Source organism: Sapajus apella, unplaced genomic scaffold (genome assembly GCF_009761245.1).
Source record: "Sapajus apella isolate SASKATOON/1434 unplaced genomic scaffold, GSC_monkey_1.0 scaffold6, whole genome shotgun sequence".
Lineage (NCBI taxonomy): Eukaryota > Metazoa > Chordata > Mammalia > Primates > Cebidae > Sapajus > Sapajus apella.
In genome coordinates this window covers 79,187,543-79,211,794 of record NW_022436946.1, presented here as the reverse complement: position 1 = coordinate 79,211,794, position 24,252 = coordinate 79,187,543, and the positions used below count along the sequence as shown (strand labels likewise).

The following is a 24,252-nucleotide window of genomic DNA, read 5'->3' as shown; positions in this document are numbered from 1 at the left end:
GAAGATGTTACACCAGACTTGATGTTTATGCACATTAACCGCATGAAAGTAACGAGTGTTAGCCTTCATGTGCAATTTCTCTAGACCCCAAACACCTAGAAATGTGTAGTGATTGGTGATATCACTTTATGAAATTATTTGGACATTGCATAGTAATTTCAATATGCTAATACTTATGAAGTTTATTTTGAAGCCTTATATGATACAAAATTAAACACGATTATACCAATGTTGTTGGTTTTTTAAAAACAAGGCACAAATACACATCCCAATTAAATAGAGCATAGGAACAAATTGCTAAATGTAGTGAGATTCTTGGAAATTTTATATTTTTTATATGTTAATGTTTCACTTAATACTCTGGAGTGTTTTTTGAATTGTATACCAGACAAAGTAAACACAATTGCAGAATTCTTGAAAAATAGGCGCAGGAGTCAGATAATATCATTTTTTATTATTTATAAAGCTATTTAAAAAACATGACTAAATATTGTAGCCCAGTGGACCACCCTACATGTGGACAAATAGAATTATTTTGTCTTTGGTGTATGCAGACAATCCCAGGCAACATGATCTCTCTCTCTCTTTTCCTCTCCTCTTTCTTTTACATACGTATAAACACACACCTGGAGAGACAAGCTGTATGGAACTGGCAGAATGTATTTCCCTGTAGGTAGACAAATCTAAAGCAAAGGGGATTGATCCAAGCATATCAATGCTTTTTCTTAAATTTGCTGGACAGATATATCACTCCTCCTTCTCTGGAGATGAGTGAGTGATGAAGACGGAGAAAGGCTGAAAATACTACTCTAATGGAAACTCTTCCACAGGGAAATATGAAGAGTTACGCATAAATGTTCCCTTTTAAAAAATTCTTCCTTAAAACTCTGTTTCTGTGTTTCAAATCTTCATTAAACTAACAAACACAAATGTTAGAGTGATAATTTATTTAGTTATCTTTACCTAACATCTCTTACAGATGTCAAAGAGTTTGAATCCCATTAAAGGACTTTATTTCTCCTATTTTCCTCTACTTTTATGGGTAATTTATTAGAACAGACAGCTGGAGGTACAGAGAGACAGAGACAGACAGAGAAACTGAGACAAAGAGAGAGAAAGAGACAGAAAGTAGGAGAATATTTGCTTTCCCTTTTTCTCAGTACTTTCTCTCAAGTTAATGCAACAAAGCTCCTCCTCACATATCACACTTTGTTGGTCCCATCTCACTGCACAAATGCTCAGCACATTGCCTAAAAGACGGTAACACATTTTATTACTGCAGCTTATTTTGGTGAATAAAACAAAACAATTCCATCACAGGTCTTGTTTACAAAAATATGTACTGAGCTAAAAAGTATGCTAGTCTTATTGTTTCTTTAATGAGCAATTAAGAAACCAGTAAACGACTGCCAAGGTTCAGCTGGTCATAGGAACTAGCAGATGATTTTAATTTTCAAGTATTCACCAATTCAGTAGGGGTGAGTCAGCCTGCTCTGCAAGTTCTGCAAGTTCTATGTAATACAATAAAGCTGGAATGTGGCAAGCCATGGAAAGGCCAGGAGGACCTAAATCAGTAAATCAGTAGTTCTTAATCCTGGCAACATTATCATCATGTGGAAGTTTTTGTTTGTTTTTTTTTTTTTTTTTTTTGAAACACGGTTTCACTCTTGTTGCCCAGACTGAAGTGCAATGGTGCGATCTTGGCTCACCGCAACCCCCACCTCGCAGGTTCAAGCAATTCTCCTGCCTCAGCCTCCTGAGTAGCTGCAATTACACGCATGCGCTACCACGCCCCTGCTAATTTCCCGTATTTTTAGTAGAGTTGGGGTTTCTCCATGTTGGTCAGGCTGTTCTCAAACTCCGAACCTAAGGTGATCCGCCTGCCTCAGCCTCCCAAAGTGCTGGGGCTACAGACATGAGCCACTGCGCCCTGCACATGGAAGTTCTTATCCGTGAATCAATAAGGAAGTCACTCAAGACCAAGTAAACAGGATTGTTACCAGGCTATAATACATATTCAGTAACTGTGAGTTATTATTATTGATTATAACATTGATTTGGTATCTGTATATATGTATTTCTAATGACAGGGTCCTCACATAGGCTTCAGTAAGTGAGCTATTATTATTTTAACCGCAGTTGTTTCGCATTTCTTACTCTAACATCTACAAAATCTGAGTCTACTTTGTTTTCCTTTTTGTCTGTCATATCTCCTAGTGTCTTTTCATATCCAGTAATAGTTGGTTGACTGTCAGACATTGCATAAAATAAACATAGCGTCTTCAATCATACGAGCTAATGTATCCCAGGAAGTAAATCCTGTGGACAACTTCTGTTCTTACTACTCAGGACACAGCATTTGACTGCCTTTTTATTCTTGTCGCCACGCTCCAAAATGTGGTGAGTCCTCGCTTACAGAACTCAAACGATCATTGCCGAACCCAACAATACCAAGGAAAAGTTAAGGAGCATTGCTTTCTCTAAAATGGGCAGAAGTCTTTTTTATTTTATTCAGAACCACATGTTAGAGTTTTGAGATCTGAGTTCAGCTCCACAGTCATGGAGCTTTTAACTTGTGGCCCTGAATAAAATGATGGGTTCGCTGTGTTTTCAGCAAATAATAACAGCTCACACTTATTGAAGCCTATGGGAAACAAACGAACTTGGAAGGAAGTGTTGTTTAAATCTTTATTTTCTAAGCAATTCATATTTCAGAGTTTGCAACATATTTCACAAATTCCTAATGAGTTTTCCATTATGCCTGTAAAAAAGCTTTCAATTACAATAACTTTATGTATTGTAAGTGTAGAACAGGGCTGGTGAAACTGTTTCTGTGAGAACAAGATAGTAAATATTTCAGACTTTACATGCCATATGGCTTCTGTTGCAACTATTCAACTCTGCTTTGTAGTACAAGAGCACAGCTGCAGACAGTAAATAAACAAATGGGCATGGCTGTGCTTCAGCAAAACTTTATATAAAAACAGGCAATGTGTTGGAGTTGGCCTGCGGGCTGTAGTTTACTGACTCCTAGTGTAGAATACACTTTGTTTTTAAGATCGAAACACTTTTGGGGTTCTCCCAAGAATGAACACTGTCTATTTTGTATTTTTTTTCCTCTATTTTCTTTAGCGTTTTAACCACTGTTGTTTTGCATTTCTTACTCTGACATCCACATAATCTGAGTCTACTTTGCTTTGCTTTTTGTTTGTCATATCTCCTGGTCTCTTTTCATATTCAGTAATGTTTGATTGAATGTCAGACATTGCATAAAATATAGTATCTTCAAATCATACTAGCTAATATATCCCAGAAAGTATCCTTCCTTTCCTTAGCTATTCAAATACGTGAGGAATTGATACTTCAATCAGAAATTCATCTGGGTCAGGGGTGTTTTGCACTTTTAATAAAACTATACCTGCTTAGGCTGCCTTTATCCATTGTTTCTAGAGCCTACATGTGCCCAACCTATCAGCCCTGAGAGACCCAGGGGGATTCAGCTCCGCCTTCAGAAATTTCTAGTTCCGTGTTCCAGCTTTCTGCCCAAGCAACTTCAAATCTGTCAGCCGTCTTGAGGGCAAGACCAACTGGGTGCTTAACACTGGACTCTTCCCTCAGTTCCCAATGCTCTTAAAGGAAAGGGGAAAATTGCAATTCTGCGTTTAAGAAGTTTTTATTCTATCTCTTCTGCTCCCTACAGAGGTCAAAAGCTCAGCAAACACCTCATGAGAAAAAAATCTCAGCAGGATTTTTAGGGTCCCTCAAATTTTCACTACATTTCTCCATCTCTGGGCAACCAAATTATGTTGATTTATCTTTCTACCCCAGAGGTTCTCTGCCTGGGCCATGTTTGACCCTCAATTCTTACCCAGAATTAACAAACTTTTCCGGAAGAAAAATAGATAAAATGCTTGGCTTGCCTCAGAAAGGATCCCATTTTTGTAATTTATATGCGTTTTTCTAGTTGTAATGACAAAATTATTGATCTTATATAAGTGAGATATTATCCCACACCAGTAAATTTAACTTGTATTATAAAAAAGAAAATAATCTTAAGGCACATATGATTGTGTTCCCTTGGGAATTTTGAGGAAGCCTACTATATATATGTGTGTGTGTGTGTATATATGTGTATATATATATATATATGAAATATCTCTAATAGACATACTATTTTTTTCTATTTGTAATCTCATAATTTATTACTGACTGTATCAATAAAAGCCAAGGTAATTTTTAAGCTTCTCCTAAAGTATGCATTTAGTGTGACTTGACGGATAAATATTAGTCAGTTTTAGACATTGAAACTTGTTGAAGTGAAACTTATTTATAGGATAATTTAGTTGAATATAATTGTATAGAGAAATATATTCAGACTAATGCCAAAGGAAAAAAGAAAAACTACAAAAGAAAGTATACTCGGTTATTCAATCATTTATCTGTCCATTCATCTACCCATTAATTCATTATACATATAATCATTGACCTTTATGTGCCAAGTAGAGTTCAAGGACCTGGGGAAGCAACTTGAATATAATACACAATAAATTCAATATAAATAGACAGGAGACGATACAAAAATAATTACAATTTTTTATGTTAAAAGAAATTAACAAGGTTCCAACATACAGAATAATATTTGGGAACTACTTCAGATTTAAAAAATAACAGTGAAGTCTCTAAGAAGAAATAAGATGTAAAACGGTGACCTGAAAGATAAGATGGATGTCATGAAATGGACACGTAAAGGGTGGATAGAATTACTATGTCGGGAAATGACAGCACATTCCATGTAGTGAAAATAAAATGGAAATACCTTGAGGTCTTTAAGAAGGTGAAAAGCTCTACTGGCCAGAGGGAGTAAGCAAGAAGAGAGTGTAATGAGATGAGGCTGGAGAGCTGAGTAGGAAAAAAAGAAAAAATTGTGCTGTGCTTTAAGGCCTTTGCTAGGAGTTTGGATTTAATACCAAGTACAATAGGAATGCATTGAGAAGAGGAATGGGGTGATTAAATCGAATTAAAGAGGGTCATATGAGGTTTCTGTGGAGGATAGACCATAGGGTGGCAGGAGTGGAAGCTGTGAAGCCTGCTGCTGTAATCCAGACAAGAGAAGATGGTATCCTTTATTAAGGTTGGTAATCACATTTGGCTGGTTGTAATGTCATTTTTCTGAGGCAGGGAAGGCAAGACCATGAGGAATAATTTGGGACAGATGAGGTTGGGGGTTATCAAAGGTTGCTTCTATTAAATCTGGAGAATATAATTGAATATGGGAGTCGGAAGCCCAGATTCTAATTTCTGGACAGGAAATAATTTTGAAAGTCATCAACACAAAGAACAGGAGATTAGGAAGAAGAAAAAAAAAAAAAGTTGTGTATTCTTCCCTTTCTAAATTTTGATAATGAATGAGAGCAGAAGAATAGAGTAGTAGTTATGAGGATATGCAAGGCTAAAAAGGGGTTTTGTATCATTTTAAGTGAGAAATATTATAGCATTTTTATATGTTAAAATAAATCATCCTGTAAAAATTTAGAAGAGAAACATGAAAATTCAAGAAAATCCAAGAAGGCAAAAAGAAATGTTACCCATAGCAAAAGTCAAAAAATTGGCTTTGGTAGAAAAAAAGATGCTTTCTCCATTATAACCAGAGGAAAGCAGATGGGAAAGATGAATACAGTGAAAAGAGCTTAGTGGGTTTGTGTGGGAGAGATTATGGGGTTTTCATCTGATGGATTCTTTTTTCTCCATTTAGGATGAGGCAGGATCATTAGCTAAGAGTGAGGATTCAGAAGGAAATGTGTGTCTTTTTCAAGAGAGATGGAAAGGTGTAAAACAGTAATTTCCAGAAAGTTGAAAATAAGCCTATTAAAGAAATATAATAGGATTAGCAGTCTGCATTGCATACAATCTAAAGTCTGAAATACAGAATTTAGAGTATAGCTATCAGCTTAATAATGATTTTTCTTCAACAAAGTTGAACTACTTCGATGCAGGTGCAGGGAAGGTATTTGTTAAAGCCTTGCTATTCAGAATGTTTTCTGAGAACCAAAGATATTGGCAGCACCTGAGAGCTTGTTAGAAATGCAGCATCTCATACTCTGCAGTACTTTAACAGAATTGGAACTTTGAAAAGTGGTCTTTGTGATTCACTGAACATTAAAGTTTGAGAAGCACTGTGGTAGATTTTATTCAGCATTGATGTTTTGATGAATGAATGCACTGGCATTAGAGAGAGGCAAATAAGTAAAATGACTATTAATTAGTTAGCATCATATCATCACAAGACATATCATATTAGGTGATGTCTGATTTTCCTCTTCTGGGCATATGGGCGGATTGTACTTCCTCACCCCCTTGATGTTATGTACCTGTGTGGCTAGTTCTGGTCCATTAGTTGTGCATGGAGGTGACCATTGCCATGTCAGGCCTGAGAGTGTCATTCATTGCCAGTGTAAGTTCTTTTATACTCCATCATCTCAAGCCCTTGAAGGACTATGATAAACAGCGCCTTCCTGATTATGTGGGTTGCATATGTAGTGTGAGAAATATTCCTTTGTGGCTTTCAGGTACTGAGATTTTGAAGTAGTTAGCATAGCATAGTCTATCCTACTCTGACTGATACATAATCCCTAGAACTGGAAAGTCAAGTAATGGAAACAGAATTGGGACAGCATTAAGAGAAACATCGTGTTACTTAGTGCTCTGCTTCTGATTGGGGAGATTTCTAAAAGCTTGAGCACCAGTCCACGGCCACTATACTGTTTTGAGCTCATAGAGCATGCTCTAGTTCCATCTGCTGGCTCAAAATATTTATGAGAGCATCTAGATTTGTTTGATCTTTAGAAAATAAGTCTCGCCTACATATGCCCTTTGCCCAGGATTGTGGTTTTGTCAAATTCTAGCCAAAAACTCTGAAAACTATTCATTGTTTATATTGGATAGCCAAATTTACTATGCTCTTATTCTTATTTTGGAAATTTCAGGTTTTACAGGAAAATATGCACAGTATATACCTGACTCAGTTTTCTCCATGGCTCAGTTTGTTTCTGTAACAATAATTTGCAATTCTCAAATTCATGCCATCAATCTCTCACATCAGAGATTCCTCAGACAAGAAACTGGGATATCCAAAGCCACTTTGGCCAAATTCTGTTCAAACCACAATTTTGAGTTCTATGTGATACATATGTAATTTATGCAGGGCAATTGTGGATCAAATCTGCCCTATCATATTGTCTCCAGACAATGATTTTATTTTTGGACCTGATCTTCTCACTTTAGGGCAACTGAGATGAACACAAGCCCTTCATATCAAACATAGGGAAAATTAAGAAATACTCATTTACCAGAACTAAGAGTATGTCTTCTTTTTCATAAGAATAATCTCTATATTTCCTGGAGATTTCAGGTAGATATGTAAATAATCGAATACTATTGTTCAATGAGTGACTTTGGTCTTAGGAAATGACAGAATTGTGAACTAAATTAAAAGATGTATACTTAGTTTGTTGCTTTATGGAAAAAGCTTCATGTATAATTATCTTTTAATTGAAGCCACTTGGAACTGTGAAAGCCTTTAATATACCTTACAGATGGACTGTAGGAGTTGATGCTGAAAATAATATATAAATATATGATGTTTAAAGTGTGTCATTTGCACAGAACAACTATGATAAACCTTTTTTTAAGAATCACACAATAGAGGCAACTGTGGCTGGCAGTGGGAGGCTTGAAATGAAAAGAATAAGGTTATTTCAGAAACACACCTACTCTTAAACCATGACCTTCACCATATCTCTCTATATAAAGAACAAGGAAGCTTTATCCATAACTCTGAAGAGCAACTATTTTTAGACTCATTTTTCCCCCTTTCACTATTGATCTTCCCAACAGTAGTAAATATGAATGACACAGAAACTTTTAAGACTTGTCTTTTGGAGTAATGATGCTCAATGTGTTGCAATGTGAGCAAACATAATCACTGATAATTATAATCTTACAAGGAAGAATGAAAATTATAAATCCTTTCTGAATTATTTCCATGATTAATTATAATAATCAAAACATGCTACCCAAGGGAAATGGAGTCCTTAAGGTAACCTTAGGCTTTATTCAATTTCCACTTGAGTAAAACTACCTACAAAATCTTCTGTAGGTATTGGTAAATGGCCTTAGACATGTTTACACATTATATTCCAAAATAACAATTACTACTCAGATAATTGTCAATACCTCAATAGTCCAGTGAGTTGCTTCATGTCTTTTGTTTCTATTTCTTCTTCATATGAAAAAGATTGAACTTCTCCTTAACACAAATGTAGTTGATAATGATTTTTAAATATTCAGAATATATTAAACATATGAACACATGTAAATATTGTAGAAAGAAGTATTTTGACAATTTTTAATAAAAGCACTGTATAAAACGTGAGTGAAGCATATAGCAGTAGTTAAGCACATTGAGTAAGGATCAGAATGCTTGGGCTTAAATCTCCATAGTCACTACTTAGGCGCTCTGCAATCCTAGAAAATGCGGTTAACCTTACTAAGTCTCCACTCTGTCATCTGTAAATGTGAATCACTATGGCAACTCCAAGGATTGTTTTAAAGCTCAAGTGAGGTTCCCCTTATAAAACATGTAGTCTCATGTTTGCGATATAATCAGAATGATATATTATTGTTGTTATTTTCTTTCTTTCTTTTCTTTTTTTTTTTTTTATTTTTTTTTTTTTGGAGATGGAGTCTGGCTCTGTTGCCCGGTTGGAGTGCAATGGCAAAATCCTGGCTCACTGCCACCTCTGCCTCCCGGGTTCAAGTGACTGTCCTGCTTCAGCCTTCCGAGTAGCTAGGATTGCAGGCGCCTGCCACCACACCCAGCTAATTTTTGTATTTTTAGTAGAGACAGAGTTTCACCATGTCGGCCAAAATGGTCTTGATCTTTTGACCTTGTGATCCACCTGCCTCAGCTTCCCAAAGTGTTGGAATTACACGCGTGAGCCACCGTGCCCCAACTGTTACTATTTTCTAAAGGTAGCAAGCATATAACTGTAGATGTCGAACATTTCTGAATTCATTTACCTACTTATATTAATTCGATATGTTTTACAAGGCAATTCTGTCAGGACATGTAAAAGTTCTCCAATTATTACATATTTATTTGTTTTGAATAATCATGAATTACTGTTTTTACCTTGTCAATATTTGTGGATTATAGTTCCAGAAAGTAAAATAAAATCCTCCTGTAGTTTTAGTTCAATTCAGCAAGCCCTTTGAACAGGTACTTTTGTGTGTTACACAGTGTTCTAGAGATTATAGGGGAAACAAAGATGGATAAGAAACTACAGGCCCTTTAGGAGTTTATGGTCTTGTGGAATAGGTAAGATAACAACACAAACACTATAGTAATATAAGATAGAGCAAGAGTACTTCTTTGAGCCTGAAAATAGAGATCATATGATTGCAGTTATCTGAAAAGAATTCATGAAGGAGAAAAGAGAGAGAACAATTTAAGGAGAGGATTTGGGGAGAGCATTTAAAGTAATATAATAGCATGAGTCAGGGAGCAAAGAGAATCCATGATTATTGCAGGGAGAAGTGGTGAGAAGTTTTAGATGGTTGTTATTAGGGTACCTGTAGTAGCCATAATAAAACAGTGGGGTGAACCAAACTGACTATTATAGATCATAATGACTTCTGCATAAACTAGCAAGTATATGTTTTCAAATATTGACTTACAGCTTCTCTCAAAAGAAAAGCTGGGAAACCTTAGGTATTGGAAATTAACACAAGGGAATATCAAAGCCAGAACTATAGGAAAAAGCTGTTGGAGTGTTAGATCACACATAGGTGGTAGAAGCTGAGATCCTAAAGCCCTCATAAGGATGCTGAGAACACCTCTGACACAAGCAGTGATGCCCTTCCAGGCCTCTAGCAATGGCCTGGCACTATCCTGCTGCTCTAGCCTCATGGAGTGGAAAAACTCTGTGCACTCTCAGGCCTGCAATGTATCTAAGAAATTTATAATTCATACAGAGTTTCTGGGAGAAGAAGAAAGAAATTGCCTTTCAGAAATGGAAACTCCTAGTCTAAAACATGAACAGATGGAATTAACATGAAAATTTGCATAAAATGATTCAGGACCAATGAACTGCCTGAAGGCTCCACCCCCAGAGAAATGTGCTCAAAAGCATCTCTAACAACTGTTTCACAAACCAGGCACTTGGTACTCCAAAAAGATAAATATATCCCACTGAATATGTTTATAATATTCATAAATATGAAGCAAAACATTATGAGGAAGAATCGGAAAGTGCAATAAATCAGGACACAGCAACACAAGAAATTTTTCAGATAGAAACATTTTAAAAACTATATTGCTTAAAATCATTAACATATGAAAGAACAGAAATCACAGTTAAAGAATATGAAAAACTTTAAACAGAACTTCTATAAGTAAAAAATATTATCATTGCAGTTAATGAATAGGATAAATAGCCAATTAGATTCAGTTGAAGAAAGAATTAACATTCTGGAAGTGAAGTATTGAAGACCTATACCTTGATCCATCTCACATCCTTAGGAAAAGGATGGAGATGAGAAACATGACATAGCTAGTATTTAGAGAAATTGGATCTTGAATTTGGGAGAAGAGGAAACAGTCACTGAATGGCCACTCTTAACCTCTATTTTTATATTAACCCATCATATTTTCTCCTTTTTGTGGATAAATCAAATGATCCTAGGAGAGAGTTAAATAATTTTTTCTATGGCAGCAGAACCACAATTTAAATCTAGGTTTTATGACTACAACTGCTATTTAAACATGACATACTAGCAAGATTTCCAGAAAGCATACTTCGTAGGTAATTGGAAATTTTAATTTATAACTTAAAAAGTTGTAGGGTTCAAACCAAATTTTGTACTTCTAGTATTGATTTTGAAGTGAACCAGGGAGAAGACAGTAGTTGAAAGGAAGTAGAATTGAGAAGTTGATATTTAAATAAGATATATGATATCAGGCCATTTTCTGTTTGAGAGATAGAGAAACATTGAAGAGGGGATTGGATGGGATTCAAAATCTTAGAAATAACTACAGAATTAAACCATAGAGACAACAACAAAGGAGGAGAGGTAGAATGTAAATAAAGGACAGTTTGAAATAGAGAAGAGGTAAGGTGAGCAAACCCATTTAGTCTCAACTTTATAATCCAGAAAGAAAAAAAAGGGAAAACAATGTAGCAGATAAACTTGGACATGTCATTCTAGGAAATAGGTGGTGAAAGGGTAGACATAGGGCAAAAAAAGAGAACTCTTCACAATATACTTGTGTTGTAGAAAGATTGAGAACCAGGAAATTGTCTTTCTACTCAATATGTTCTGGACAGAAACGTATCTTATTCAAACACTCTTTATACCTTGTATAAATGCAATGAATAGTCTCATCAGTGTGTAAAAATATTACAAGGTACTTGTCCCGAGTGCAATGCCAGGAAGGATGCTAATCAGTGCCAATTGTTAGAGCTGGTATTGTCATCTGGGCACCTGTTTGCTAAGAGCTGGACTGACAACCACTCATTCTACATAAGCCTTCTAAGCAGCTGTCAGATGGCAATGACGTTCATTTACTACTGACTTGGGCCAGATTTGATGCTGACCCAGACGTGACAGACTGGCTTTCCTATTAGTTGAGCCATCCAGTGCCTTCTGTAACTATTTTTATTGCAAACAGAAAGCATGTCTAAATGTTTTGTTTCTCAAGATTCAAGTCCATGTTGTGATGTTTTTGTTTGAGGGGAAGCATACATTGTATCTGTACAAGTTAAATCCCTCACAGGCACAGGTATGGGTTGCCAAAATAACAGAGAAAGGGCTGATTTGAGGCAGTCAGACATTATTTACCGTGGCAACCATTGCTGCATTCCATTCCTAATGGAGAACAATTTAATCTTCTGCAGCTTTGAGTATCACAGCTGTGATTTGTATTGCCAGCACAAAGCTGAGGACTGAATTTTATGACTTTTTTTAGGTTAGACTCTATTACCTTCATTGCTCTTCAAAACTTTCCTCATACTTCATGCATATCCTGGGGCATGCATGTACCTAATGTTATTGTTGAAGAGCAAAAGGACAAGTGCAGCTACAGCACCAGACCAGAAGCAGCACTACCTCTTTAAGTCAGGTAGTATGTTTATCTCATGCTGTTTGTTACCAGTGTTTCCCATGGACTATGTTCATGAGTCAGTTACAACATCTTTCAAGTGTGCCTAACTTAATCCTATTACCTAACAATGTATGCAAAGATGGAAGTTGGTTAATCCATTCATTCATTTAACTCATTCATTCCACATATTGAATAAGCTTCTAGATAATGGACATAAAATAATAAACAAAATCTCTGCCTTCAGAAGGCTTATACTAATATTTTAATGGCATAGGCAGAAAAATGAATAAACCAAGAAATAGATGGCACAATGGCAGGTAAGGTTGAGCACAGTAAAATCTGATGAGATGACTGAGAATGACAAGGATCCCATTTTAGGTGGCAAGTCAGGTAAGACCTTCCTGAGAAGGTAACATAAAGCATATGAATGCCTGTGGAAAGTCTATTCAAGCCTCCTTCTCCGCCAAAATAAGCAAGTGCAAAGGCCCTGAGATATGCACGTACCTAATGTTACTGAAGAAGAGCAAAAGGACAAGTGCAGTTAGAGCACAGCAGGTGACAGGGAAGGAAAAGTCTGTAGGAACTAGATCACGTAGGTCACGCAGACCGTGAGAAAGCAAGAGGCTTTCCTGTATGCTCTAGCTTCTGCTCATTATCTTAGGCCTGTGTGGGTTTATTTGTTTTAAGAGAATGACTTTTAAGTAAATTTTTTTTTCCCATTTATTTATTTTATTGCATTTTAGGTTTTGGGGTACATGTGAAGAACATGCAAAATTGTTGCATAGGAACACACGTGGCAGTGTGATTTGCTGTCTTCCTCCCCATCACCTACATCTGGCATTTCTCCCCTTGCTATCTCTCCCCAGCTTCCCACCCCCCACCATCCCTCCCCTATTTCCCCCCAACTGACCCCAGTGTGTAGTGCTCCCCTCCCTGTGTCCGTAAATTTTTAATATGTAGATATATTTTTCAAATGTTAGAGGAGACATGGTAAGCTGAGTCTCCTATGAACTCAGTTATGTAAATCACAAGCTGTAAAATTGAAATACAAATCTAGGCACCCCTGACTCTAAAGCCCATTCCATTGTATTACACCACAAAGGTGTACTTAGGGCATAACAACTGAATTCACTGTAACAAAATTTTTCTATGCTGTTTGCTAAGACTGTGAATAAGGCAGGAAGCCTACCCTCAGTTTAAAGGCAGAAAAATATTTAAGCAAATAATCACCATTCTCTTATGATAAAAGCCATGTCTGTGTAAGAGATAACACATAGAAGGCATTGATTAGCTCTGTTTAGTTATTTAGAAGAACAAGAATTAACTATGAGTGGTTTTTAAACAAGAGACCATGGAAGAAAAGAGGGTAGAATATCTGTTGTAAAAATCTGAAGTTATGAAACACATGACCTGAACAGAAAATTGCAAATAATTACCAGTAGTTTAGAAGCAGGACTGGAGTTCAGCCTGGTGGTACAGCCTGGTACAAAGTACAAACCAGCTGGCTTCTACTTTGAGGGTTCATGTCCTTCTTATTGGCCAGTGCTGGGTCTCTTTCATGATTAAATATGTAAATGCCACTCCATTACCAAGCAATTAGCATTGATACTATAGAGATAGGCAAGAGCTAGATTACTGATGCTGTGCCAGTCATTTGGGCTTTAGTCCATGGTTGATGGCAGCCACCAAAGAGAGATGAAAAGAAATGAAAGAAGAAAATAGGGAAAAGTAAATTACCTAAATATGTTATGATTTTTATCATACCCAATGAAAATAAGTCTCTGAAGATTTTATTTTACCAAAATTGTTTTAGACATTTTTACAGATAATGAAAAGTAAAATATCTGGGGTTTCAACACGTTTTGAAATATAATGCTTAGAAAATTTAACCTTTTTGATTAGTTCAGATTGATTCCCATACTTTAAAAGATTTGTTGGCACATTTCTCGATGGGGAAAAAATGATAATTACAATTAATGTACTTTAACCTTTCTATTCACTATTTCTCTTGTGTGTTAATTATTGATTGTTTCATAATTTTTAGTTAATTTTTATAACAAATTTAGCAAGGAGAAGATACAGATTAAACTTTTAGTGAACAAATAAAAGTATAATGGATTCTTGCCATTTCTTTACCCTCCCTTACTTTACTATTCTTTCATACTGTGGGATGTTTTTCCTCCCTTGAACTGTACGGCAAGCAAATATAAGAATTGGCAGGACATTTCTCTGGCCATCAAACTAATTTAAGCTTTGCATTTTAACAGTTCATTCTGTTGCTGAAGCAGAGAGTTTTTAATTGTTGTTTTTGCTGATTTTTTAAAAATAAAGGTAATCTAGTTTTCAATCATGTCATAGTAAACCTCCAAAGTTTAAAGGTATTTTCTTAAGATTGTGCTGTTAATAATTTCTTTGCTGCTCTATAAAGATGTGTTCATTTTAAGAGGTAAGGCAAAAGTTAAAGCTCAGCTTGTTAGTAAACATGGCTATTTTTGAAGTGTTTATAATCTCCCATATCTGATCACACTTTACTAAACAGTGTCTCATGTTTACCACATACTAAAGTATTTTTGATTTTTACTGCAGTTAAGAACCTAAATTAATACACATTTTTCCAAATGTGTTGAATTGTGTGTTCTAACTAGAAATGGCAAGTTTGTTAAGCCTGCCGAAATATATACACACTCATTAATACTCGCATGCTGGATGTTTATCCATCTGAGAATGGGATACACACAATTCACAGTTTTCAAATCCTCCCAGGCATTGCAAGGCTATTTTGACTTAGCAATTTTAAATAAAATTGTTTGATAAAGATATACAGAGAAATAGTAATGAAGATTCTGATGTTTGCTTTGTTCTTTTGACCATCACAGATTAAAGAGCACCTTGCTAAGGGGCAGCGAATGCTGGCAGGTGATGGAATGTCCCAGGTGACCAAGACACTGTTGGATTTAACTCAGAGAAAAAATTTCTATGCAGGCGATCTTCTGATGTCTGTGGAGATCCTGAGAAACGTGACAGACACATTTAAAAGGGCAAGTTACATCCCAGCATCTGATGGTGTCCAGGTAAGGGAGACAAGTTCATGAAGGAAAAAGCTAGTGGAGAGACCATCAATTTTTGGTCCCAAGAAGCCAGTGCAGCCATCTTGGAGATGGCCTAGGCTGGAGGAAGAGAAAGCTCATCCGGGTTGTGCTTAGTGTGAGCTCTGGAAATGACCTCAGTTCCCTTAGTCATTCTTCACCTCAGTGTCCTCTCCCATAAAATGCATATATTATACCTCAAGGAGATACTGAATGAGAACATCCGTGAAGTGCTTTGAGCCCCCAGATAAAAGGCACTATAACAAATTCAAGGTGGTATCCTGGATATTTTATTCCCACATTTAATATACCATCTTGCCATAGAAGACTATTAAAAGTGCATTAAGCATAATGAAAGCACATTAACTATAACATGTAAAAAAGACATAGTTAAAAGTTTGTTTAGAGTTTTGCTATTAGTAGGGGGAAAAACATACTTAATTTTATTGAACCATTCCCTGAAAATATAAGGCAAATAGAGAATTGCTCTGGCTAAGAAAATCGGAAATTTAATAACTTCTCACAGCATATTTTTCTTGTCTTCGAAGACTTTTAGAGCAAGGTCATTTATTTCCATAATAACGTTTAAGTACTCACCCAATTTCCATATTGCCTTTGCCATTAAAACAAAGCTTGTTGAATGGCAAACAAAGCATATTTAATGCAACTACAGTTCGCATTTCAGATTAACTCTTTTTATGCTGTAGACTAAAAGGTACTCCTGCCAAGAATGCTGAGTCGATTTCTGCATTTTCAGCACAATGTTCTTACTGTATCTCTGCATAAAGTTCTTTAAAATAAAAGTTTGGCAAAACTCCCAGATTAGGTATTGTGTTCCTTCAGCCTACTCTAAATTTGTGATTTTATTTGTATTTCACTTGGAAATTACAGGATTGTTTTTGTTTTGTTTTGTTTTGTTTTGTTTTAGTTAGCTTTTGAGGGAAAGAGGCAAAGAAGGCTTTTTGGAATCATGGAATCATTCATAAGTAATGGTGATACCCTGATTTGTATAGAGGTACATATATTGCTAAAATCATATGCATATACTGCTGAAAGGAACTGCTATGAGAATTATTCCTGCTGCATTCTGTGCTATATCATTATTGTCCATTTTTAAAATTGTAATTGTAAAAGTACATTGCCTGGAGTGGATGAAAGATTATTATCATTTGAGCATTTCAAAGATGCTTTTTCTCTTAGAAAAGACGAAACAGGTTTTTTTCCCTAAGTTTTAAATGTTAATAAAGTAACCAAGTACTTTCCCCTATAGTTCTGAAATGCTTCTATTAATATTTACATTCAATCTAGCATTTAAACGCTTTGACAGAAAACACAAGTTGTAATTTCAAAAGACTTCTCATAAACTCTGTTCACAGTTGAATCACTAGGCAAAATACTCCATGAAATAATCTCTAACTCTGAAAAGCATAGGGCTTTAAAATTCTTATGTGTGGAAGTTCAAGGAATTAAGATGACCAGGCTATATTTAGAACATATTTTGACTGAGCTACTTATTTGTGTGCATGAATTCAATGAACAATTCTGTTAACCAGTTGCTTAGTGATGGACATTAGCTGGTTTGACTTAAATAGAGCAATTTGGCTAATTATCTTGTTTCATTTTAGTGTAGTCAGAAATAGGTTTCTCTCTTCCCAACCTACTTCATCAAAGGAAGTATACACAAAGTCCTAAGCACGTTGGTGTCCCCATCATTGCCTCACAAATGGCAGCTGCATTTTTCTACATTATTAACTTTACTGATGTCTTTTTAGGCATCTGGAGTGTCCTCCTCATCTGAAATTCCTTCCTCTTCCACGTCTGCCTGTCACAATTCTAGCTCAATTCTGATAAGTCTTTCTGAACTCCAGTGAACAACCCCCACCTCCATCTGAAAATGAGTATTCTCTTCTCTGAAATTTCAGAGAAATTTTAATCTCTTATATTCTCCTTTCTACAATTTTATTCAAAGAGTTTGCAAATATTTACTGTCTTCTTTACTTGATTATAAACTCGAGTTTATAGTCTTTTTTTTTCCATTTATTTATTTTATTCCAGTTTAGGTTTTGGGGTACATGTGAAGAACATGTAAGATTGTTGCATAGGTACACACGTGGCAGTGTGATTTGCTGCCTTCCTCCCTATCACCTACATCTGGCATCTCTCCCTTTGCTATCTCTCCCCAACTCCCCACCCCCCACTGTTCCTCCCCTATTTCCCCCCAACAGACCCCAGTGTGTAGTGCTCCCCTCCCTGCGTCCATGTGTTCTCATTGTTCAACACCCACCTATGAGTGAGAACATGCAGTTTTTGATCTTCCGCTCTTCTGTCAGTTTACTGAGAATGATGGTTTCCAGGTTCATCCATGTCCCTACAAAGGACACAAACTCATTGTTTTTGATGGCTGCATAATATTCCATGGTGTATATGTGCCACATTTTCCCTGTTCAGTCTATCATCAATGGGCATTGGGGTTGGTTCCAGGTCTTTACTATTGTAAAAGTTCTGCAATGAACATTCGTGTGCATGTGTCCTTATAGTAGAACGATTTATAATCCTTTGGATATATACCCAGGAATGGTATTGCTGGGTCAAATGGACTTTCTATTTCTAGGTCCTTGAGGAATCACCACACTGTTTTCCACAATGGTTTAACTAATTTACACTCCCACCAACAGTGTAAAAGTATTCCTATTTCTTCACATCCTCTCCAGCATCTGTTGTCTCTAGATTTTTTAATGATCGCCATTCTAACTGGCATGAGATGGTATCTCAATGTAGTTTTGATTTGCATTTATCTGATGACCAGTGATGATGAGCATTTTTTCATATGTTTTTTGGCCTCATGTATGTCTTCCTTTGTAAAGTATCTGTTCATATCCTTTGCCCACTTTTGAACGGGCTTGTTTGCTTTTTTCTGGTAAATCTGTTTTAGTTCTTTGTAAATTCTGGATATCAGCCCTTTGTCAGATGGGTAAACAGCAAAAGTTTTTTCCCCATTCTGTTCGTTGCCAATTCACTCTAATGACTGTTTCTTTTGCCGTGTGGAAGCTGTGGAGTTTCATGAGGTCCCATTTGTCTATTTTGGCTTTTGTTGTCAATGCTTTTGGTGTTTTGGTCATGAGGTCCTTGCCTACGCCTATATCCTCAATGGTTTTGCCTAAATGTTCTTCAAGGGTTTTTATGGTGTTAGGTCTTATGTTTAAGTCTTTAATCCATCTGGAGTTAATTTTAGTGTAAGGTGTCAGGAAGGGGTCCAGTTTCTGCTTTCTGCACATGCCTAGCCAGTTTTCCCAACACCATTTATTAAACAGGGAATCCTTTCCCCATTGCTTGTTTTTGTCAGGTTTGTCAAAGATCTGATGGTTGCAGATATGTTGTGTTGCCTCCGAGACCTCTGCCTTATTTCTTAGTTTCTGTAAAAAAAGAAATAAAGAAGAGATAATAGTCAATTCATTATTTGTGATAGCTATAGTCTGTAACATTGTAGCAAACACTGAATTAACAAATATTGAACCATTGCTCCAAAGAGAAATGCAGGATTAGGTTCCTTTGAGAATCTGGTCACAATATTTTATCAACCAATCAAAATGACTTTGTTTTATGTATGTTTCAGTTAAAATATACCTTATTTAATGTATGTTGTTGATGCACTAACCTTGGACTCACAGTTGACAGCACTGTATCTCATGCCTGTACAAGATTTATCTGACATACTTATTTTCTGTGTAAGGCACAGCATAACTTTGTTGTGCTTAAGATCAATAGATAGTACTTTGACACCATTCTTGGCTCATTTTAAGCAGTGAAATCAACAATCCAAAAAGCCCCCAAAGTATGAAACATTGCAGCAGTAAAAAGATCATGAAATGGACACTTGTTTATGGTGTAAAGGCCAAAACAAAAAGGCAGAGCATCACCATGTTAGACCTCAGTTAGAAACATGCACATTGGCCAACTCAACATTTTTACCACTTTGTGCATGTCCACAGTTGGCCATGATGGTGCTGTGCATTTTAGTTTCAAGATTACAGATTACAAATACATTTTAACAAATAGGTGAATTCAGAAATATAAAATATGTTAAAAATGAAGATTAGCTGTTATCTATTTTTCAGGGATATGGTTAAAATCTGTTAAAAATGAAGACTAGCTGTTATCTATTTTTCAAGGCTCAGAAATCTGTAGCAGTCCATACATAATATTTATTAATTACCACATAGTGGGTACTACATAATGCCATTATTGCTCCTATTTTAATTACCAACATAGAAGAAAAACATGGGTCTTGTTTTCAAGCCTCTTACAGTATTATTGAAGGGAAAAAATAACATGAATGGGGCTATAATGTGTTCTACTTCTATGAATTTCAAAAAAAGTTCTGAACAGCAGCAGTAAGTAAAGAAGTCATGGAAGAGTTAGGACTTAAGATAGAATTTGCAGAAGTAAGTGAGTTATAGAAACACTCAATAATTAAGCTGTGCAGTCAAAAGCATAGCAGTAGCTTAAGAATGACCTGTCTGTTAGAAAAAGCTTCTGTCTTTATGATATGCATTTTCCACCATGCATTCTATTTTCAAAAATATTTTGGAAAATAGGATTTTCCTATTCCATAGGACTTCCAGTTCAAATAGGATTTTGCCTTAATTTGAGTACATCAGGGCAAACAACAACAACAACGAAACAGCAACAACAACAACAAAAAACAAGTAAAACAATCCTTGTTTCTCTGTGCTAGAGAGAGCCTAACATAACTAGCATCACTTTCTAGATAGTACTTAAACCCCGCCCTTGGTATAAACATGAAAATAAGAAATTTAATGGCAAATAACTTTCTTAAGTGGGTGAAAGTTGAAGCAACAGATCTTTCTTCACGAACCAACATGGTTAAATCCTACCATGAACAAATCTAGAAGATAGAAAATAGCTGGTAACTGAGGGAAACTAGAAAGCTCCATAGAAGAGTCCAGAGTAGGCACCACATCCATGTGGAAAGAGGAAGACAGGCAAAGTAGTTTTAAGAATGTATAAAGTGCAATCTATCAGCTGGTAAGTGCCATGTGGAGTAAATAAATTATTTTGGTTGAGTTTAAAATAAAACACAGCAAAACTTGAGACTGATAGTTTTATCCTTTCAGAAGCTCCTATTATTTTCTTCAGAGTCAAGAAAATATTGGGATTTGCGTTAGCAAAAGTTACAGATGGTTTTATATTGTGATTCCATTTATTATCAAATTATTGAAGACTGTTTTTGTTTACTAGTACTACCATAAAAAATACCACAAACTGAGTGACTCAAACAACAAACATTTTCTCACAGTTCTGGAGGCTAGATGTCCAAGATCAAGGTCTCGGCAGGTTTGGTTTTTCATGAGGCCTCTCTCTTTGGCTTGCATGTGGCTGCCTTCTCTCTGTGTCTTCACATGGTCTTTTTCTCTACACACTTGCATCCCTTGTGTCTCTCTGTATGTTCTAACCTTCTTTTCTTAAAGGACACCAGACAGATTAGATCAGGGCCCACTCTGATTCATTCTTTTAAACTTAATTTCCTTTTTAACAGCCCTATGTTCAAAGACAATCACATCTGAGCTATTGGGTATGAGGACTTTAACATAAAAATATGGGTGTAGGAGCTGAGATACAGTGAGCCTGTAACAAGGAATCTTGAAGGACTATGAGAATTTTCTTTTATTGAAGGGCTCTGTGTTGGTCATCTTTCCCCAGGACAGGACCTGCTGTGACTACTGCCTGCAGTCTTGCAAGGGGCTAAACTTGTGATGTGTGCAGGCTTCCTTCACATGGTGGCCCTTAAGTGTATCAGCCAGGCCTACCAAACTTGAGGGATCACTCCTTACCTTATTCCTCACTTAAGAAGCAGCTGCTGTCTGAATATGATGATGATTTTGCCACATTGAGTTATGATGTTTTTATAACATTGGCTGTTCTGTCAAGCTGTCACTGGGGAAATAATCATATCTAATGGTATTAGGATCACTAACTACTTTTACCTTTCATTTTTAAAAAAGGACTGGTTAGCAATACTGAGCTCATGCCCCAAAGCACTAAATACTGGATGGCTTATTCTTTCCCCTTAGCCTCATCCCATCGAGTATACCCCAAGCAGAATTATTCTGTTACCTCTTGCTGGAGTCCTTGATCCTAAAGTTAGTTCAGAGATACTGAGAGGATTGTATAAAAAATTCCCCATCTGAGCTATGCTGGGATTCCACAGGTCAAACTTTCTTATGTCATGGCAAAACAACAAGATTAGTGTGAAAGACAGTGTCCCGGAACAATGTTCTTATGCAGCTATCAAAATGAGTCAGAGCTAAAATAAGTATTTTTTAAGGTGTTTTTAGGGACTTTTTTCCCCTAACCTAGTGACTATTAGGAGATACTAGTTTCAGTTATCTGTTCTCACATTCCTTTTGGTCTGGCAGATTGCAGTGGGGGAGCAAGGACAGTCCAGCCCTGCCATCAGAAGCCCTCTGAACACCACTCTCAGGTCAGGCCACCTGGCCTGCTGCAGCTCCCACTACTGACCCTTATATCATTTTCCTTCAGATGTCTATCTTTTGTCTCCCAGTTTTCCAGTGGCTCAGATTTTCCTCTAGATTATGTTCTTCTTATGCCTTGGTCTCTGAAACCTGCTAGATGGCATCCTGTATTATAATATTCTGCCTTTCTGAATCCTTGTTAGTTTTCAGTTGCCAATGTTCAGTTGATATGCTGTTTAGATAGATATTCTGGATAAAAGGTCTAAACCATGGTATTATGCTTCTTTGTCTTGCTTGATTAGGAGTGATTTTGCCTATTCACCTGTTGCCAAAAAAGTACCTAGGGCACTCTTTAGAGATTGCTTAGTTGTGTTGTGTTTTTTTTTTTTTTTTTTTTTTTTTTTAGAGCAAACTCAAGAAATTTTCATTAATAATGTTGTTCCTACTTAATTTCATTTCAGTATACTTTTCTTGAATAGAATAGGATACTAAGAGATAGAATCACAGCCATAACACAGGGAATCTATGATCCCTACTTTAATCTAAATATGGTTGTATTCATGGTTTTATGTATCACACATGCAAATGTATCAGCCAAGTGCATCAGGGCAAAAATCAAAAAACGAGATTTACTATTGGATTAATGCAAAAGTAATTACAGTTTTTAATGGGCAAAAAAACATTTACTTTTGCACCAACCTATTACACTGTATTTTGAACACTCTTTGGATTTTTACCTAGTTAAATGAATGGTCTGTCTCCTCTGGATTAATCTCAGTGGTAGAGTCTTTTTTTTATTTACATGTAGTCTAGCTCTGTAGCCCACACTGGAGTGCAAATGGCGTGATCTCGGCTCATTGCAACCTCTGTTTCCCAGGTTCAAGCCACTCTCCTGCCTCGGCCTCTTGAGTAGCTGGGATTACAGACGTGCACCACCACACTTGGCTAATTTTTGTACATTTGGTAGAGACAGGGTTTCACCATGTTGGCCAGGCTGGTCTCAAACTCCTGACCTCAGTTGATCCACTTGCCTTGGCCTCCCAAAGTGCTGGGATTTAGAATTTATATTAGTCTGTTACCTGTCTTTTCTGCTTTTTTTGTTACTTTCTCACATTTCTTAATTTCTCTTTTTATGAGTTTATCTTCAATGTTTTAGTCGTGACTTCATTCCAGTTGGTTTTAGTCATGATAATCTTAATTTTTTTTTTTTTTGGTCTCAAAAGGTTCCAGTTTAACTATTCACAAGTTTTTAACCTCTTGAGCTGTAGGCTTATAGTTAAACCTGCCCAATGGGTCTCTTTTCTTAGCTATGTTGTAGATTTTTCATACTCAACTTGAACAAAACAAAGGTCACTCTCTCTTCTCAACAGCGCTGCTTCGTATGTGGTAGCATATCTAACTCATCATCCTCAGTACCAGAGCTAAGAACCAAAGCCTGACCTTTGATTCTGTGCTTCCCCTCCCATGCAATCTGTCATCACATCATTTCTTTAAACCAAGCTGCCGTCATCTCTGGCCTCAATAATTAAGACAAACTGTATTCTAAGTTTCCTGTTTTTACTCTTATTCTCCTGTACTTTATCTTCCCCTCAGTGGCCAAAGCTGGATTTTATTTTTAATAAAATTCATGTAGTAGAACTACTGTGTGATCAAAGCCTCACTTTATCTGACCCCTGTGTATCATTTTCATCCTCTAGAATATTTTTATCCCTTCACCTCACCCATCCCCCTATTCAGCTCATTATGTTATCTTTCTTTCTGTTTCTCGAACTTGTTCAGACTGTTGTTTACCCAGGGAATTTGAACATTCTCTTCCCTTCTGGAACTCCCTTCCTCAGGTCTTTGCATGGGTCTCTTTTGTCGCTTTTTCATTCTGTACTCAGCTCAAATGTCACCTTCTTAGAAAGGTCTTTCCTGCTGACCATCTAATCTAAAGTAATCTCTCTCTCTCTCTCTGTCTCTTACACACATACACGCACAGCTTGCTGACCTACTTAGTCTATTCCTGTAACCTATTTTGTTTTTGTGTCACTGTCTCAGTCCCTTTGTGATGTTATAATGAAATACCTGAAGCTGGGTGATTGATAATGAATAAAAATGTATTTCCCACAGTTCTGGAGGCTGGAAAGTCCAACAGCAAGGCACTGATGGCAGGTTCAGTTGTCTGGTTATGGCTGCGCTCAGCTTCCAAGCTGGTGCCTTGTTGCTGCATTCTCTAAGATGGGCGGAACCCAGCATCCTCACAAAGTAGAAAACAGAAGGGTATGTTAGCCAAACACTGCAGGAAGCTTCTTTTATAAGGGCAGTAATTCCATTCATGAGAGAGGAGTCCTGGTGGCATAATTACCTTTTAAAGGCCCCCAACTCTTAATAACATCACACTGGCAACAGCTGAGTTTTGGAGGCATCATATTCAAACTGTTGCAGTCACTGTCTAAAATCATCCTTTTAAATGTATTTGCTTACTTTTACTTCTCTTTACCCACTAGAGCATAAATTCAGTGAGGGAAGT

General features: G+C 36.5%; 1 protein-coding gene across 6 annotated transcripts in view; it reads left to right on the top strand.

Annotated features, from left to right (window-relative positions):
- ADGRB3 (adhesion G protein-coupled receptor B3) overlaps positions 1-24,252 on the top strand; it is a 741,588-nt gene that overhangs the window by 323,500 nt on the left and 393,836 nt on the right. For all 6 annotated transcript variants that reach the window (XM_032274421.1, XM_032274422.1, XM_032274425.1 and 3 more), the window contains one exon: positions 15,037-15,231. In XM_032274421.1, coding sequence (XP_032130312.1) covers positions 15,037-15,231 — 195 coding nt within the window. The remainder of the gene's footprint in view (positions 1-15,036; positions 15,232-24,252) is intronic.